The sequence below is a fragment of the Serinus canaria genome, chromosome 1A (assembly GCF_022539315.1).
Source record: "Serinus canaria isolate serCan28SL12 chromosome 1A, serCan2020, whole genome shotgun sequence".
Taxonomy (NCBI): domain Eukaryota; kingdom Metazoa; phylum Chordata; class Aves; order Passeriformes; family Fringillidae; genus Serinus; species Serinus canaria.
In genome coordinates, this window is record NC_066314.1 from 34026705 (window position 1) to 34043354 (window position 16650).

Consider the following 16650-nt stretch of genomic DNA (forward strand, 5'->3'; position numbering starts at 1 on the left):
ATTGTATGCTGCTCAGCAGTGACGAAACAGTTGTCACAAATTTTGCTGGAAGAAAGAGGAGAGCCCCCTGTACATATGGGCTGTTTCATTGATAGTGCAGGCAGGACTCTGCTACCACTTCCCACTCAGCAGACAGGGAAACCTTCAAGGTATTGCTGTGTTTCAGATAAAGTAATTTATCTGAAGCAGACCAATGATGCTTTAGAGCTGTGGGTCTCAGCAATGATCACGTTGAGCAGTGGCTTCCAGCTGAGCTGGGACACCTCAACAAGGTCGAAGGGAGAAGAGTGAGCCCATGGGTGAGGAGCAGCAAGTCCATATATGCTCCATGCAATCTATTCATGGCAAACATCTAAATTGTCTTATCTCTTGTGAACTGTTCGTGGTCCCAGCATGAGAGGAGCAGGAGAGGGAAGAAATCTGTTCTAGGGAGAGTGCTGGGTGCTGCACAAAGCAGACAGGTGTCTGTGCAAGAGTTTTCCTGTCATATTATCTCCAAGCTGGTGCATGTACTCCTAAGATTGCCAGGCGGTGTGGTGCTCCCTGGACACCAGCAAGCAAGGGAGAGGTAGTGGTTGGGCAGCGGTGGGAATGTGCTGCCACCTTGACCAAAAGGGGCAGCTGAGCATCAGCAGGGCTCGGCTTCTGGCTCGGTCTTGGCGGCAGGAGGTAGCAATGGTTTCTTGTCAAGCGTGATGTCTATCACCGCCCCGGATCGCTTGCGGGGCTCGGGAGTCTCCTCTGACCATCTGCCCACCCTGCGCACCCCTTTGGCCACTTTGGGTGCATTCCTGCAGGGGTTGTGGTCGTAGATCACCAGCTTCAGGCTGGGCAGGTGAGCGAGGCTGGGGAAGAAGCGGATGGAATTGCGATCCACGTCGATCACCTCCAGGAAGGGCATGTCCAGGAGCACGGGCGGGAACTCGGCCAGCAGGTTTCCTGACAGCCAGATGGTGCGCAGCTCCTGCAGGCACTGCAGCTGCGGAGGGAGGCTGCGCAGGGCGTTGGAGCCGGCGTGCAGGGTCTTGAGCAGGCTGAGCTCGCACACCACTTCGGGCAGGTACTGCAGGCAGTTGGACTCGATCCATAGGGTCTTCAGGTTCTGCAGGAGTCGGAGCTCAAGGGGCAGGCTGCAGAGCTTGTTGTTGCCCAGGTAGAGGATGCACAGCTGCTTCAGCGTGCACACGACTAGGGGCAGTGCTTTGAAGTCGTTGAAGTCCAGGGCCAAGATCTGCAGGTTTTGCAGCTGCTCCAGCTCGGGGGGCAGATGGTTCAGGTTGTTGTCGCTCAGGTACAGCTTAACCAGTTCCCTAAAAGAGCAGATGTGCACAGGCAGCCGCCTCATCTGCCTGCCACTCAGATCAACCATTTTATCCACTGGCATCTCTTCTAGATCTTCTAGGAGGTACTTCTGGCACTTGTTAGAGGGCACAAAAGCAAGTACAGCTTTCAAACTGTTGCCCATCTTGGGATTTTGTTTTGGAATGGCTGGGACTGCGAGGGACAGGAGGCTGCCTTGGTCTCCTGCTGCATACTGGCTTGTTGGTAACTTGTTCTTCCCAATATAAGGCTCTGTTTACATGGCACCAGCCATTAATCTCAAGGGCTCTGAAATGCTTCTGATAACTGAATGAGTGTTTGGTGACGGGGATTATAGACAGGACGACTCAGGGCCCAGGTCTCCCTCTCTCACCCACACTCCCACATGCTTGCCCTCCTCCTGAAAGCATTCCTTCTTTCCTCCTCTTGCACACTGCAAATGTTCTCTGATTTTGCCCCAAACAAGATTACACCAATGCCCCAGCCCCTCACTTGCTGCCTGAGCTGTGCTGTCTGTGTAACCAGTGCAGGCAGCAAGGATGGGCTTGGGAAAGTAAACACCACAGCAGACTGAAGTTTTAAGCTCAGATATTTAACTTTCATAAAACTTTCAGCAGAAATGTCGGATATAATCAAATTGTTGTTTAAAATACCTGTCAAGACTTGACTGACTTTCAAGATGAGTGGCATTTTCAGGGATGTATTTAGAAAGGTGCCAAATACTTGGATTTCAGAGTGTAACTTGCCACCCAGTACTTATCTTAAAGCTTTAACACAAATACTTGGCGAACTGCTATCTTGAGTGTTTCTACTGTTTATGTTCCTAATTTAATGGTATTTATTATAGCCTCTGGCACTCTTGATTGTGGAGGGCCTTTTTCATTACATTTTACTTCTTGTCTGTAGGGCCTTTTTCATTACATTGTTTTACTCCTTGTCTGAATCCCAATGTAATATGCTATCACAAATTGCCAAGGTTGTTCTCCCTCTATCGTTTTCCAACTGTGCTACTGCAGTTCCTGTGTCTGTACCAAAAACTGTCAAGAAAGTCCCATGAATTCCATCAAGATTCTCACTTGTTACGAGTGAAATAAGTCTGATTTTGAAAAGTTATGGCTATTTAGATGTTACAGTGTAAACCTTTCTAGTTTCATCATGATCCATTTTGCTGTTCAGTTCTAATTTCTAGAAGCATGTATAAGAACCTCTGCATAGTTTAACATATTGAGCTGCTGCTATTTCAAGCTTTCCTGGGGACTCACATTTGTCCCTACCCATGTCAGGGAGGTGGGAACTACATAATCTTTAAGATTCCTTCCAACCCAACCCATTCTGTGGTTGTTCTGCCTGTGTGTTGGCCATAACTATCATGAACTTCGGATGTGTAAGCTGGCAGAGTGTTTTAAGGTAAAATAGCCTTTTCACCACCTGGTTCTTTGCTTTGATTACAGCTCATTGCTGTAAATTTCCACACTTGCTGTAATTTAGGGAGAATACGTTCTTTGCACAATCTGCAATTGGTATTAGGTGCTATACTACCAAAATCCAAATGTGACTGCTGAGAGCCACACACTCTTGAAAAACGAAAGGAAGAGCAAACAGAAAATTGAGGAGAAGACACCACTTAAGGTGTCTAGATTTCTGGTCAAATCTAGTTACACAGAGCTCTCTACTAACACTTGCTTTCAAATGTAAAGCAGCTCTTAGCTATCAATTGGGTATAGGCTATAGGATGTCTATGAGCCTTTTCCCCAGAGGATGCGTGGCCATGCCATGCAGCAATGATGCTATGAAGTGCATGGAGGAGAACAATAGAGAGGGCACCTGAGGAACAGTATTGCAGCAGAACAGAGAGCAGTGAGTGCTGAGACCTGAGTGCTGTTAAAAAAGTTTTGGATGGAGAAGCTGGACAGAGTATCAAGTCTGGAGAAAAAAGACAACGTCACAGTCATCTGTGGTGGTGCTGTGGAATAGAGGGCCTGCAAGTTCCCTCTCTGATGGAGGGACATGCTATGCATGGCATCCCAGAAGCAAGAAGCCAGTTTGCACTGCATGAGCATCTCCTTTTAGACACTTCTTTACCGCTTGGATACTCTGTGGCCTGTCAGGGGACCACTGTGGGGAATGTGTCAGCAGGTTGTTGTATTTGTTTTCATTTCTAAACAGCAGTGGCACCTTTTGAAGGCAAGGGTCCCTCTCCTTAAGGCACTGTAGACTACAGGTGTGGAAAACCAAATGTATTTGGGATAACTAATAATGAATATACATCCACAGCAAAGCCTTGTCTTTTAGACAAATTTTTTCAGATAACCTACTAATCATAAAACCACAAGAGCATAGCTAAGAATATATTAATGATGTAGTTTAGGCATATTTTTTCTCAATAATCCATATGTAGACAAATAACTTAGCCAAGTGTACTTTACGTCTGCAGATACAGATATGGACTTTTTTTTTTCTGCTTGAATTATTTCTCCTTAATGGAACTTTTAAGCTGCAGATAACTATTTCTTAGGGATCCTCTGCACTGTAGTTTAATCATTATTCCAGCTTATCAAAAAAGGTCACAATGACCTTTTGTTGCTGCATTTTGTACCTCTGTTAGCTAAATTATTGTCTGCTTGGAACATAGACTGAGACCAGAGAATTTGGGAAAGACTAACCTCTGTGTGTGGATTAATAAAGGACTACACTTGCAGTAAAATGAACAATCGTGTTCTTTCTGAGAATCAGCCACTCAGTGGAGGCACTAAGGCAAAGGCAGTCCTCACAGTAGAGCCAGGGGGTGTTTTGAAAGAGTCATGTCTTCAAAGTTACCGTGGTGCCCTCCAACGGGAACATTATCGACTTCCCAGAAGCATTTGTAGCATTTGAGGAAAAGTTCAAGTGATAAAGGCACTCGGCACAGACCTTGTCGTGCTCTTGTCAAAGCAGCACTGCCCTACCCAAGGGCATGACATCTGCTCTGCTGTGCATCAAGTGACAGGTGGGGGCTCCTTGGGAAATGCCTTTTCTTTCTAGATTTCACAAATGGCTGCATCTTTGCTCACCATTCCCATTTCCAGCACCCAGCCTCTTGCAGGGCTGGGTTGACTGTGGGACAGAAAATGTGATCATTTGAGGATAACTTGTGTAAAACCTTGAGTTCAGAAGAAATGGGAAATATTACTCAGAGATAGGTAATTGAAAAAAATTAGAAAAGATGCATTTTTGAGATTCTGTTATTTTTTGAAACAAGATATTATAATAGAGATGCTGGTGCTTTTTCAGATCCAAAGCTCTGCCTGCAGCTGTGTGATGACACCAGGCTCAACCTTTGCTGTGTTTTTTTAGCCCTTACAATTTTGGAGGTACGTTGGAAAAAGCAAACTGTATTTCAAAACCTGGGGGAACTAATAAACAGAGCTCTAAACTTATTGATTTTAAGGCTCTCATACCTCTCCTTGATCAGTCTGACATAGCAAGAGAAGTGACTTAAAGGAGCAATTTTTTTTTTGCTTTGTATTTATTTCAAGTCTGTGATGGGCATCTAGACACCTTCTTGGCTCACAAATGCTGTGTGGTTGGGTTTTTCTGCCATTTTTTCTTGACATTGCTGCTGGAGCAGAAGATGACAACTCCTACCTCCTGTGTCCTTTGACATTCACTCCTTGCTGTGCTGTTGCACATCTGCTCTCTTCTGGGAGAATTCCTTCATTCCAGTTCACCTTGCATAGTGAGCAGTTTATTTTAAATACATGGTGTGTTGCGAAGAAAAAAAAGTGGTTGCTCTTTTCCCAGCATCATACCACAGCCTTTCGAACAAAAATGGCTGATTATTCAAAGTTAGATTTAACATATGCTAGGCTGCAGTATGTGGTTGCTTACTGCTCTTGTGCAGAGGAAAGATTCAAAAAGTCTCGTAAGTAAACTGCAGACTCAGTGCTCTGCTTCCTCCTGGGCAGCTGATGGGCTGGGGGATGTACTCTGCCAAATCAGCCTCTTTTTGACACCATTATTTCTCTGCAGGCTTGACTTGAACCCACATGCAGGGGTGGGAGCCACTAACCCCAGGAAACTTGCCTGAAAATAAATCCAAGAGAGCTCTTCCAAATGTCTTGCTGAAATGTATGCAAAATTATTGCTGGTTTTTACTGTACGCTGCTGTATTTTACTGTTGTGTTTTTTACTCTGAAGATCCATTTTGTGGCATGGCAGTCACATTTATGTTTAGACTGGATCTCTCTCATAGATAGGGAATTAAACTTCAGATGTTAGGGGATGACTTGTCACAAGCCCACCAAATATCTGCTCAGCCCTGCTGAAGTGTCTCCATGCAAAAGGGAAATGGATATATATTATGTCCTCTTTCTCTGCATTGAGCACTTCTGAGCAACATCTCACTAATGCAAGCTTGAAAAGCAGCAAGCGCTTGGACAGCTTCCTCTTTCTCATTCTAGCAGGAGCCAGGCTCGCCCCATGTATTATATTTATGTTAAAGACATTAAGGATTGTTAGTCAAATGTCTGTTTGGTCTAGACTGTGCCCTGGTTATCTGTGCCTGAGTAGCTCCACTGGACACCACTATTTGCACAAACCAGCGGTTAGTCTGAGAGTAAATGAATCAGTTCTCTGCCAAAGCACTGACCTCCTGCAATCGATTGACCTGGCCAGTGGCCCTGGGCTGACAACAGGCCATAAAAAAGGGACTTGTGAGCAAAGGAGTGTCATCAGACTCTGAACCTCTTGGAGCCATGAGGGCAATACTGTTGGCTGTGGTTTACATCCCGCTCATCATGGCTGTGGAACGGTAAGAAAACATGTCTGCCTTTACTGGCACACATCTCAGCTGGCTTCATGGGGTGCTGACCTCTGCTTGTGCTACTTGAGGTCTCCAAAAAGAAACCTTTTTTTTAAAAAGACAGAGTGTCTGGAAGTTCTAGAAAGGACAATCAGGTTTTTTTTGTGTGTGTTTATTTTATTTGCATAGAATCCCCTTGATTCGATTCAAATCTATCAAGAAACAGCTGAAGGAAAAGGGAGAATTAGAGGAATTTTGGAGGAATCACCACCCTGATGTTTTTGCCCGGAGGTATCTGCATTGTTTCCCTGCAGATATTGCTTTATCAGTAGGAACTGCTTCAGAAAGGCTGTATGATTACATGAATGTAAGTACAGTTTTGGTAATGCAATCATTAGGACTCATCATTCTACTAAAGGCAGAGTTTTTTTCCCAGCACATTTCAAATCTAGTCTGTCAATGAAATTATAGGGCTTGAGGTGTCTTGTTGCTTTATAAATATTAGATCGTAAAAACCAGGTTGCAATCTGCAAAATAAAGCATGTCTAGATCTGGGATAACGTGGGACCTGAATAGAATGCTGATGTAGACTAGCAGGTAGTCTTGTGACAAGTTTTACTTTTGTATAGATCTGTAGTGGACTCGGCTGAGTCCCCAAAGAAATATGGGAGGTTTGCCTGAATCAGTCTTGGCAAACTACAGGGTTTTTCACAGCAGAATCTGATTGCTTCATTTAGTCTTGTTCTGTTTACCAGACACTTGGATGCTTCTGTGTTATAAAAAGATCCCCCAAATCTTCAAATTTATTTGATCAGGTGGAGTCACAAATCAGTGATGATAAATACTTAATAGAGTTTTTTATTTTTCTGCTTTTATCTCTGGAGTTTAATATGTATTAAATACTGGAGACTGACCTGGGAGGATTTACCACCTAAACTGAAAAAGGAAAAAAATTAAATTCTCTGGATCTCAGACAGGCAAGTCAGCAGGTCTACCATTTTGTAAGCTGTCTTTCCTGGTTTTAGGATTTTGTCCATTTGGATGGTCTCTGCTTTCTGTTTTATTTGGTTTTCATGCTATGCCTATCTGAAAGAAAACTAAGCTGCAGAGATGTTGTGAAGTCTTCACCTGAACAGGGAATGAAATCGAAGGGAAGGCCCAATTCATTCAGCAAGAACTTACTGACACTTGAGGGCCATAAAGAAATAAGTATGTGAAGAAGACGAAAGGACACTGAAACACTTCAACCTGCTCTAAAGCTTATTTCAAAGAGGGATAAATGAAAATCTCAAAACAACAAAGCATAACCCAGCATATTCAGGTAGCACCAGGGATGGTTTTATTGCAGTGTGTATGTGGGTTTTCTGGTTGTATGTGTTTTGTTTTAGTTTTGTTTTTTTTTAATGAACATCGTTTAGGTTTGTTTAATGCAGGAAGAAATAGAATCCCACTGGTATAGTTGGATATTCTCTTAAATGGCATGCTTGCTTGCCTTTTCAAGATTGTCTCATTCAGACTGTTTATTCTAGGGTCAGAAAGGTCAGTTTATTAATTAATAAGTATGCACTTGAAGGTACATATTCAAATACTTGTATTGCTGAAAAAAGTTTGGCACTAGCTATTGCTTTTCTATCTGTGGTTGAATTCCAGAAATACCTCTCCCTAAAAATAGGTCCCCTAATGCTGAAGTGCTCTTCCAGGGCCAGATAGGAGCACTTAGACACTTGTATTCGGGATGTGGATAAGCACTTCACTCCAGCATTCACGTGTTCACAGATTATCTCAGCCTCAATTGGTATCCAAGGATGGGCAGTGGTTTCTTCATCTGCTGGATGAGCTTTGTCCAGTACATCAGGAACAGTTTGTGCAACACAACAGTTTTTGACTTGCTATAATAGCTGCTAATTACAAAGGAAAAGGGGCAGCCACATAAGACAGTGTTTGTGGCACTGGTCAGAGCCCTCTGAAGCTGGCAGAGGCAGGCTGTCCTGACTTTGCAACACTGTTTTCCTATCGACATCAGTAAGGAACAGCCTGGAAGCCCAGTCCGTGTGGTCATGGGAAAGTTTCATCTTGAGGATGACCTTGCCACCTCTGAAGCCAGTGCAAGAGGGCTTGATAACTCCATGGGGAACCCAGCTGAATGTTTGCTTAAAAGGCTTTTAAAAATGCCACACCCTTGTTTATTCAGCTGCAGTAAAACCTGCTGCTTGAAGCCACTCGTGGAACCAGGCCCGCTTCGTGTGCTGTGCCTTCCCGTTCCAGTGGAATCGCACAGAAGGCCCCGAGGGTGGCTGTGGGCTCTTCCTCAGAAGAGCTGCCTGGAGGCTGCTGGGGCTGAGCGCCTTGTTCCTCCCTCAGGCCCAGTACTACGGGGTGGTGAGCGTGGGGACGCCGCCACAGAGCTTCACCGTCGTCTTCGACACCGGCTCCTCCAACTTCTGGGTCCCGTCCGCCTACTGCATCAGCGAGGCCTGCAGTAAGAAATGGTGCTCTCCCTGCTGCTTCTCTTGGCTCGGGTGCAGAGGCCTTGCCCAGTTCTCCTTTCCCAAGAAGCTTGCCTGCAGCAGGGATCTGCAAGGGGAGGATTTGGAGCATCCCTCGGGGCTGCTCTCCTCTCCCCCGATTGCTCCCCTGCCCCTCATGGCACTCTGCAGCCGGGACGGCACCGGCTACACCTGCCTGGGGTCCCTCTGCACCATGAGGGAAAAGGCAGGAAAATAGACCTGGGAGACCTCAAAACAGAGGTGGAAAGGCCCATTTCTGTTCTAATTTTTCCCTAAAATGCAAAATTACCTCTCAGGTACAGAAAAACTGAGGTGTCTGCAGGGAAACTGAGGTGCCTGCAGTACTTCTACAACACTTTTGAGAAAAAATCCGCTTCTCCTCATCTCCTTCTGCACTGGGGAGTGGGTGGGTTGCCAGGACCTCCCCTGAGTGTAGAGGTGTCATTTTTTTTGTGTAGGGGTGCACCAGAAATTTAAGTCCTTCAAGTCAGATTCATATGAGCACGGAGGGGAAGCCTTCTCCCTGCAGTATGGCTCAGGACAGCTTCTGGGCATTGCTGGCAAGGACACGCTGCAGGTGAGTGTCCACTGAAAATGGCTGTCAGCCTCCACACTGGCTGTTTGCAGGGCAGTTCAGATACTGGCCTTGCCCTGGAAAACCTTGCCTGGTTTTGGCAAGGGCAGGGTGAGGTCCCACTAAGCTGAGAGGTGTGGGTTCTACTCCAGCTTTGGGCTACCAACACAAATGCATCACATTTTATTTTTCATTTCTAATTGTCTTTTTGGATCCTTTTCTGGGCTTATGAAGAAGCAGCCACATAATTAAGGCATTCTAAGGAATCAGTGCTGCCTACCTGCCAAATAGCACATGGACATGTGCTAGGTTGATGCAAGTCACACAAAGATAGCCAGGCTTTATAAACTGAATGAATCCATTGATATGGATCAGAAATATGACTAATTTCTTGTTATTAGTGGTGTCATTACTTTCAGTTGTGGTTGTTCTTTGCTTGGTTTTTTGTTGTCTTTTTTTTTTTTTACCAAACAGATAAGTAACATCTCCATCAAGGGACAGGACTTTGGCGAGTCTGTGTTTGAGCCAGGAACAACTTTTGTCTTTGCCCACTTTGATGGTGTACTGGGCTTAGGCTACCCCTCCTTAGCAGTGGGCAACGCTCTGCCTGTGTTTGACAGCATCATAAACCAGCAGCTAGTAGAGGAGCCAATCTTCTCTTTCTATCTGAACAGGTCTGTCTTTAAAATGACACTGCTAAAAAAGAAGTAAATCTACTTTAACTGTTGATAGAATCAACTGTGTATCTGTATAAATCTTCAACCCTAGAAAGATATTCCTCCCATCTTTTTGATTATTTGTGTTGTTGCTTTGTTTTCAATTTGACATTGAAGATTATGGCATGAAAAGAAAAAATGTTATGGGGAGGATTTTTTGGACAGAGATTTATTCTTGTTGGAGCTGGTCATAAATAAAAGTTCCCAGCTCAGACTTGCCATGTCAGTTGCCAGAGGTTTCCCTCTGGCCCATGTAGATGAGCAGAAGTGCTGTGCTACACCCAAATAGCCACATTTCAGAAAAATACTGTTCCCTAATCTGGACCCAGCTGCAACTCCACTTATTTCTTTAGTGTTTCTTCTGAGCTGAGAGTAGCAGCTGGCTCATCCTGCTCCCCATGCCTACCTTGGTGTCAACATTAAGTCTTCTCATAGTTTGTTTGGAGGGTCAGAGTTGGAACACATACAGTGATAATTTAGTAGAAATCCCTTTCAGCCATCCATATCTGAATTTAGAAAGGGCTATGATTTGACTCTTATTTTTTAAGTGTAATCTCATTGGTGCACACTGGCACACTCCCCAGTCTGTGTTAGCCTGTTTTCTGCTTTCAGAGGAGACGACACCGAGAATGGCGGTGAGTTGATTCTGGGGGGAATAGACCATTCTCTCTACAAAGGTTCAATCCACTGGGTCCCAGTCACTGAGAAAAGCTACTGGCAAATACACATGAACAAGTATGTATGTATGTATGTATGTATGTATGTATGTATGTATGTATGTATGTATGTATGTATGTATGTATGTATGTATAAAAAACCTGGTGAAATCCACCCCTCTAGCTAAACCCCCAGAGACAGAAACACCTGGTGACACAGAAGCAGGAGGGCTCAGCTGCAGTGTTTTAGCCCTGTGCCCTTCAAAGAGGGTTTCACCAGGATGAGATCGGGGTTTGTTAGTTCTCTAAATCTGCTGTGACGTGCTCAGCTGGTGTCTGGGAGAGCATGTTAGTATGTTTTAATATGATACACCAGTGGTCAAGATGAGTCTTGTTGGACTGTTCAGTTAAGAGGTTAGGGTCGCCAGGGATAGAATCCAGCTCTGGGTCCTGCTTTCATCTGTCCCACTAACTTTGGTCAAAGTAGCCAACGTTCCTTTGTCCCACCTCTAGCACACTGCCTAAATTGATGAGAACACATATCTGGGGGAGAGGAGAAATTCATCAGCAGGAGCACATGATTAGAGTTGTAGGAGTCTCGAGAGAGAAAAGTGGGTCCACAGACATTCTTGTCTTTAGCAAAGCTTGGCAGATAGTTTTAATCATAGAAACACAGAATCATCAGGGTTGGAAAAGATCTTTAAGAACATTGAGTGTAACTGTCAATCCAGCACCACTACCAAGTACATCACTAAACCATGTCCTCCAGAGCCACATTCACACATCTTTTGAACACATCCAAGGATGGTGACCCTACCACTTCCCTGGGCAGCTCGTTCCAATGCTTTACAATGCTTTCTGTAAAGAAATTTTTCCTTATATTGAACCGAAATCTACTGTGGTACAACTTGAGGCTATTTCCTCTTGTCCTGTCACTTGTCTGGGATTAACGTCAGTCAGTACTCTGGTACTTGAGCTAGCAATAATACAGTGTTTCAGTCACAGTGTATATGCCATTTGCTTAAAGCTGCTTTTTTTTCCTTTTTTCATTTGCAGTATAAAGATCCAGGGCCGGGTGGCATTTTGCTCCCACGGCTGTGAAGCCATCGTTGACTCAGGCACTTCTCTTATCACTGGCCCCTCTTCACAAATCAGGCGATTGCAGGCATATATTGGGGCAAGTCCATCAAATGCTGGAGAGGTAAAAACTGTGCAGCCAGAAAACAGCTAGAGAGGAAGAGAAACTGGTATATGATGCAGAGAGTTGGAAAATAAGAAATTAAGGCTTACACCAAGCCTTGTTTCCAGGACAGCACTGAGCTCTGAGCCAAGCTGCTTTTGACCTATATGCCTTGTCCCAGTCCTTTTCCCAAATGTTCACTTCATCTTCTATACTGGTGTGTAAGGAAATAATGGGAACATCTGTTTGAGGAATTGATCTGTACTCTGCATGAGAGATAATTTTCTTTCGGAAGCTTGTAGTCTTTTTGAGGTCCCCAGCTCTAGCTGTTGGCTCTCCCAAGCCAGGAGGGATTTGGTGCTGATGGCCAGCCATGTCAGGAATGGTATTTTAATGACAGCCCCACAGTGGCTTCACTGACAGGGCCTCTCACAGTCAGCTTGCTGTGGAGCAGTTGGTGTCATGCCAGAGCTCCTGGGAGGCTTGCACATCAGTGTCACTCACAATGCTGGCTCCTTGCAGGGTACAGGACAAGGCTTGCTGGCTCTTACTCTTCCTGCTGACCCTTACCCCACTGACCCTTTCCTGGTTTTCCTTTCTTCCCTGCTGCTGCCTCCTGCATCTCCCTTGCTGACACTCCTCACCGCTCCTGCCTCCAGGGAAAGAGCAGTGTATTTTACCATGCCTATGGCTGGCCCTTGCCTAACTCCCACAGGTCACCAGCACATTGCCACAGCTCCAGCAAAGCTGAGCTTTTGTTAACTTTGTTAACAAACCATGTGTGGCTTTTGTTAACTTCACATTTCACAGAATATTCTGAATTGGAAGGGAACCTCAAGCGTCATCAAGTCCATCTCTCAGGAATGGCCTGTACAGGGATCAAACCCAACAGCCTTGGTGTTATTAGCACCATGTTCTAACTGAGTAAGCTAATCTCAATTTGTCTTGATCCTGACCCAAAGCTACTCTTGGAAGAAAATTAAGAGTATTGCAAGTGCCCAGCGCACTGGACAAAGAACAAAAACAAAAGTGGGCTCTTAATTCACTTTCATTTGTAAGAGGAGGACTTGCAGTGACCTCTGTGTAGCTCCTGAGGTTCCTGATTCTTTCTCTATCAAACCTGTAATCCTGATTTTGTTCAACTTTTTAGATACATGCCAAAGAGTATGCTCTGATAACAAGTTGATTTTATATTGGTTCATGCTAATGAACATAGATAAAATATGTATTTCCAATGTACTTATACTAGCCTAATACAAACAAGGAATGGGTCATTGCTGTGTAGGTTCATATATACACCAGTGCAGACCTAAGAACATTCATCTGGCATCTCAGATTTCACAAAAAAGCATCCTGAAAATAAGAGTTTCTGTGGCTGATTTTTAGCAATCATAGACAGACTGCACATATTGACTCAAATTTATCCCAGTAAAAATGAGTGTATCCATCCTGGGTTTTACCAGAACTTTTATCTCTTTTCAGCAAGGATCGATTTGTTCTGGATGTAAAATTCTGTAATAGCTCTGTAAAAGAATTATGTCTCACTTCCTGTATCCTACAAATCATTTAACTGGCTTTTTGTACCCTTATCCCATGATTTGTTTTGTTCTAATGGTATGACAGTTGGTAAGTGTACACAAGATGTAGGGTTATGTTTTCATAAAATAGATTGAAAAACAGCAAAAAGAAGATTTTTCTTTCTAGGAAGCCTCTAAAAAAATTACTTAAAACACTACAGTTTACAGCAAAGGTTCCTCTGGGACTTGGAGCATTCTTCAGTTCCGTTTCCCACACCAGCTGTATCATAAAATAACTAGAAAGGCCAGGAAATTATCTTCTCTATTACTGTAACTGAATATGTTATTTATGTACATTAATGGTTGTGCCAGAGTTTAGTCCTTCTACTCTTTAAATCCCACTCCAGGGCAAAGTATAAGCATAAAGAGCTGTGTTCCTCACTAGGTTTTTTCCCCCAATGGTGATGGTATTATGGGAGCACCTGGGGTGAACTGCACCCATAGGGTGCTCCCTCCGCCCTGTCAAGGCCAGAGCATTGGAGAACTTTTGCTCTGCAGACCTTGCTGATGTAGGCTGGCTGGGGCTCATATGCTTAGTTTTGCCTTTGAGTTGCACAGGGAGGATACCAGAGCCCCTTCACCTCCTTTCTTTTGGGACTTGCAAGGATTTTCATCAGCCCAGGGTCCCTAGGGTGCTGTGGTTTGGGCTGCTGGGCTGGTTTGACCGAGCACAGGAAAGCTGGAGGGCATTTTTAATCTTAAAGTCAGCCTGATGGTGTTTCTCTAGTAAATTCACTATTACTTACTCCCAAAGCCTTGAATTCAAAGAGCAGTATTTGAAGAAAGACAAAGCAATCCCATCTCAGTCAATGCATTGTGTCCAGTTTCTCGTAGACTGCAGAAGATTGTCGAGCTTGCCTCACATCAGCTTCACGATCGGACACCACGAATACAGGCTGGCAGCAGAGCAGTACATCATAAAGGTGAGTATCAGCAGCTTCCCTGCTCCTCACTCCCTGATCTGGGCATGGAGCAGGCTGCTGCAGGCATATGTGCTTTCCCTTCCAGGAGTCTATTGATGACCAAACCTTCTGCATTAGTGGCTTTCAGTCTCTCGACATCCCCACTCGTACGGGCTCACTCTGGATTTTAGGAGATGTCTTCATGTCTGCATTTTACTGTATTTTTGACCGTGGGAATGACAGAGTGGGATTTGCAAAAGCTGTTCACAGAAAGGATTACTACTGAGCTGTAGCAGCATTTATTCTGTCTTAACTCATGTTAATGTAATGATCTTCAACGCATGTGTGAAGAAGAGCTTTTACTGCAACTCGGGACCTAAATGCACATTGTGTTATTCCTCTCTAAGTTTTAAGGACTTTGCAGTGATCCTTGTCCCAAATGCTGTAGTTTGGTTAAATATCTATATGTTTACATTGGTGAAACAATTCTTCCTGAGTAACTCATGAACACTACAGCTCTCAGGATAATGCAGCAGAGCGGGTTAGCACTCAGATTTGCAAAAGATCAGGAAGAATAAAAATGCTGAACTATGCCAGGCTGAAAAGATAGCAGCTGTGTGTGGGGAAAACTAATAGTAATCCTGCCTGGTCTGGCTATCTTTTTTTTCTTCTTGTGTGCTAGGTTCCACCTAATTTCCTACAGCTTTCCTTTCCATCATTATTTTCCATGGTTTGGGTTTTGTTCAACTTTGTTTCCTGAGTGCCATGGAAATTCTCTTTAAATTAGCTTGCTCCAACCAGCTTATATAAAAGGGAATTTGACTGATGCCTGTGTGGCCACTAATTTCAGCTACTGTTCCTTGCATGATTTCCTGCTCCTTATACCACCTCTCAAACCTGCTTTTTCCCTGGGATTCATTATACCTTGGCAATCCTCCTTTTTTGGGTCTCAGCATTTGACATCCGTGCCTTAGGTCGGATGCTGCATTTAGCGCTGGCTCCTCTCCCCCTCTGCAGTGTGAGCAGCTGGAGCAGTATCTATTCACATTAGAAACCCAGAGTGCAGCCCATGCAAAGGGATACCAGTGTTCCTCCACCTCAGATGAGTTATGGGACCCACGCAGCAGCACTACACATCTACTGCCCCTTGCTCAGCCACTTCTTGTCAGCAGTGGCAGGACTTTCAGATGAAACAGCCACAGGTAGCTGTGCTGATTTAGCAAAAGAGTCATCTAAATTCTATCCATTGGGTTATTTGTTTGGATTGCTAAAGCTGATACTGCCCCCACACACATGAATAAAACTTAACCAAACAAAACCTGCTTTATCTTAGTGCTGTTTCATTACAGTGTTCCAGTGCTGGGAGGAAGGGGAGTTGTGAGTGGAACAACAATTGATAATTCAGTTTGCTCTCTGTTCTGGAGGATAAAAAATGTGTTGGTGTGTTGGGGCTGCGTGTATCTTCCTAAAGCCTGCAAATAAATGTCTGCAGTCCCAGCCATGTGCACTGGGCACATCCCCAGCAGGGCAGAGCCATGGGCAGGTGGAGACTGGCCCCATGCTGGCATCACTGGACAGAGTTGGTGGCCCCCAGGCACTTGCTGCTGCTGCTGTCTGTCTGTCTGGATGTGCCTGGCACAGACCAAAGGCAAGATGTCCCAGCACTGACATCTTGGCTCTGTGAACACATTCTAGAAACAGGTGGAAAGTCAGGCAGCATGCACAGGGACTAGCCCTCTCTTTGTTCTGATATATCTGATCTTGCTCAAGATTAACACCATCTGATGGGAGCAAACTGCTGCTCTGACCTATTTGTCTATCCTGGCCCTGTTCTCGGGCTGTCCAACTCGGCCAGCTTCTGTGCCTTGCTGTTCCTGGTGGACATCAAGTTGATTTGCATGATAGGTCCAACCCTTGCTAGAACTGCTTCTTGAGAGTTCAGTAAAATCAGGATGATGGTGTGTCTCAAAGTGCCTTTATTCATGCAATAATTCAACATGGCTTAAACCTGTGAACATGGATTGTAGTTTGTTGGGTTTGCTAAAATACTCTGTTTACCATGCTAAGGCAAATAATTTACTGAGAGAAGTGCATATGAGAGCACATAATCCCAAAAGACAATTTAATACAAATCAGAGTACACTGATGTTTGCAAAGTGAGATAACCAGCTAAATGGTGCGAGGAAATTTTTCTGGTAACTCATCCCAGCACTAGCTTCTTCAGAAGCAATGAACAGAATATGTAGCTAATCTGGAGCTGGCCCACTGTGTGAAATGCTGGTTGTGTACTACAGACTGCCTTGTGTGACTTCAGAGCTGTAATTCCTAATTTAGCATGCATCTACGTGTGTAATAGACACCTCTGTGGGGCTTAACTGAAGCTCTTACCTACCTAATGGCTGCTGTGTGGCCACCCTCAGCCTCCATCAAATAATGAA

The 16650-nt window shown here is 44.5% G+C and overlaps 2 protein-coding genes across 2 annotated transcripts; one reads left to right on the forward strand and one right to left on the reverse strand.

Moving 5' to 3' along the window:
* Positions 1 to 628: 628 nt before the first annotated feature.
* LRRC10 (leucine rich repeat containing 10) lies at positions 629 to 1465 on the reverse strand. The gene has a single exon (XM_009086735.1). It carries the CDS (start codon positions 1463 to 1465, stop codon positions 629 to 631), a length of 837 nt encoding a protein of 278 aa, XP_009084983.1.
* A 4568-nt stretch (positions 1466 to 6033) lies between these two features.
* Positions 6034 to 15523, forward strand: LOC103813448 (cathepsin E-A-like). Its single transcript, XM_009086734.4, has 9 exons — positions 6034 to 6109; positions 6290 to 6467; positions 8462 to 8579; positions 9066 to 9184; positions 9656 to 9855; positions 10510 to 10632; positions 11610 to 11754; positions 14135 to 14233; positions 14319 to 15523. Exons 1-9 carry the CDS (start codon positions 6054 to 6056, stop codon positions 14496 to 14498), a joined length of 1218 nt encoding a protein of 405 aa, XP_009084982.2. The 5' UTR covers positions 6034 to 6053; the 3' UTR covers positions 14499 to 15523.
* Positions 15524 to 16650: the final 1127 nt, after the last annotated feature.

Excerpts from the sequence above, each read along its gene's own strand:
- LRRC10 (XM_009086735.1), bottom strand. The coding sequence starts at position 1,465 with ATGGGCAACAGTTTGAAAGCTGTACTTGCTTTTGTGCCCTCTAACAAG.
- LOC103813448 (XM_009086734.4), top strand. The coding sequence starts at position 6,054 with ATGAGGGCAATACTGTTGGCTGTGGTTTACATCCCGCTCATCATGGCT. Across the intron at positions 8,580-9,065 it reads CTGCATCAGCGAGGCCTGCA|GGGTGCACCAGAAATTTAAG; the intron begins GTAAGAAATGGT and ends TTTTTTGTGTAG. Across the intron at positions 9,856-10,509 it reads TTCTCTTTCTATCTGAACAG|AGGAGACGACACCGAGAATG; the intron begins GTCTGTCTTTAA and ends TTCTGCTTTCAG.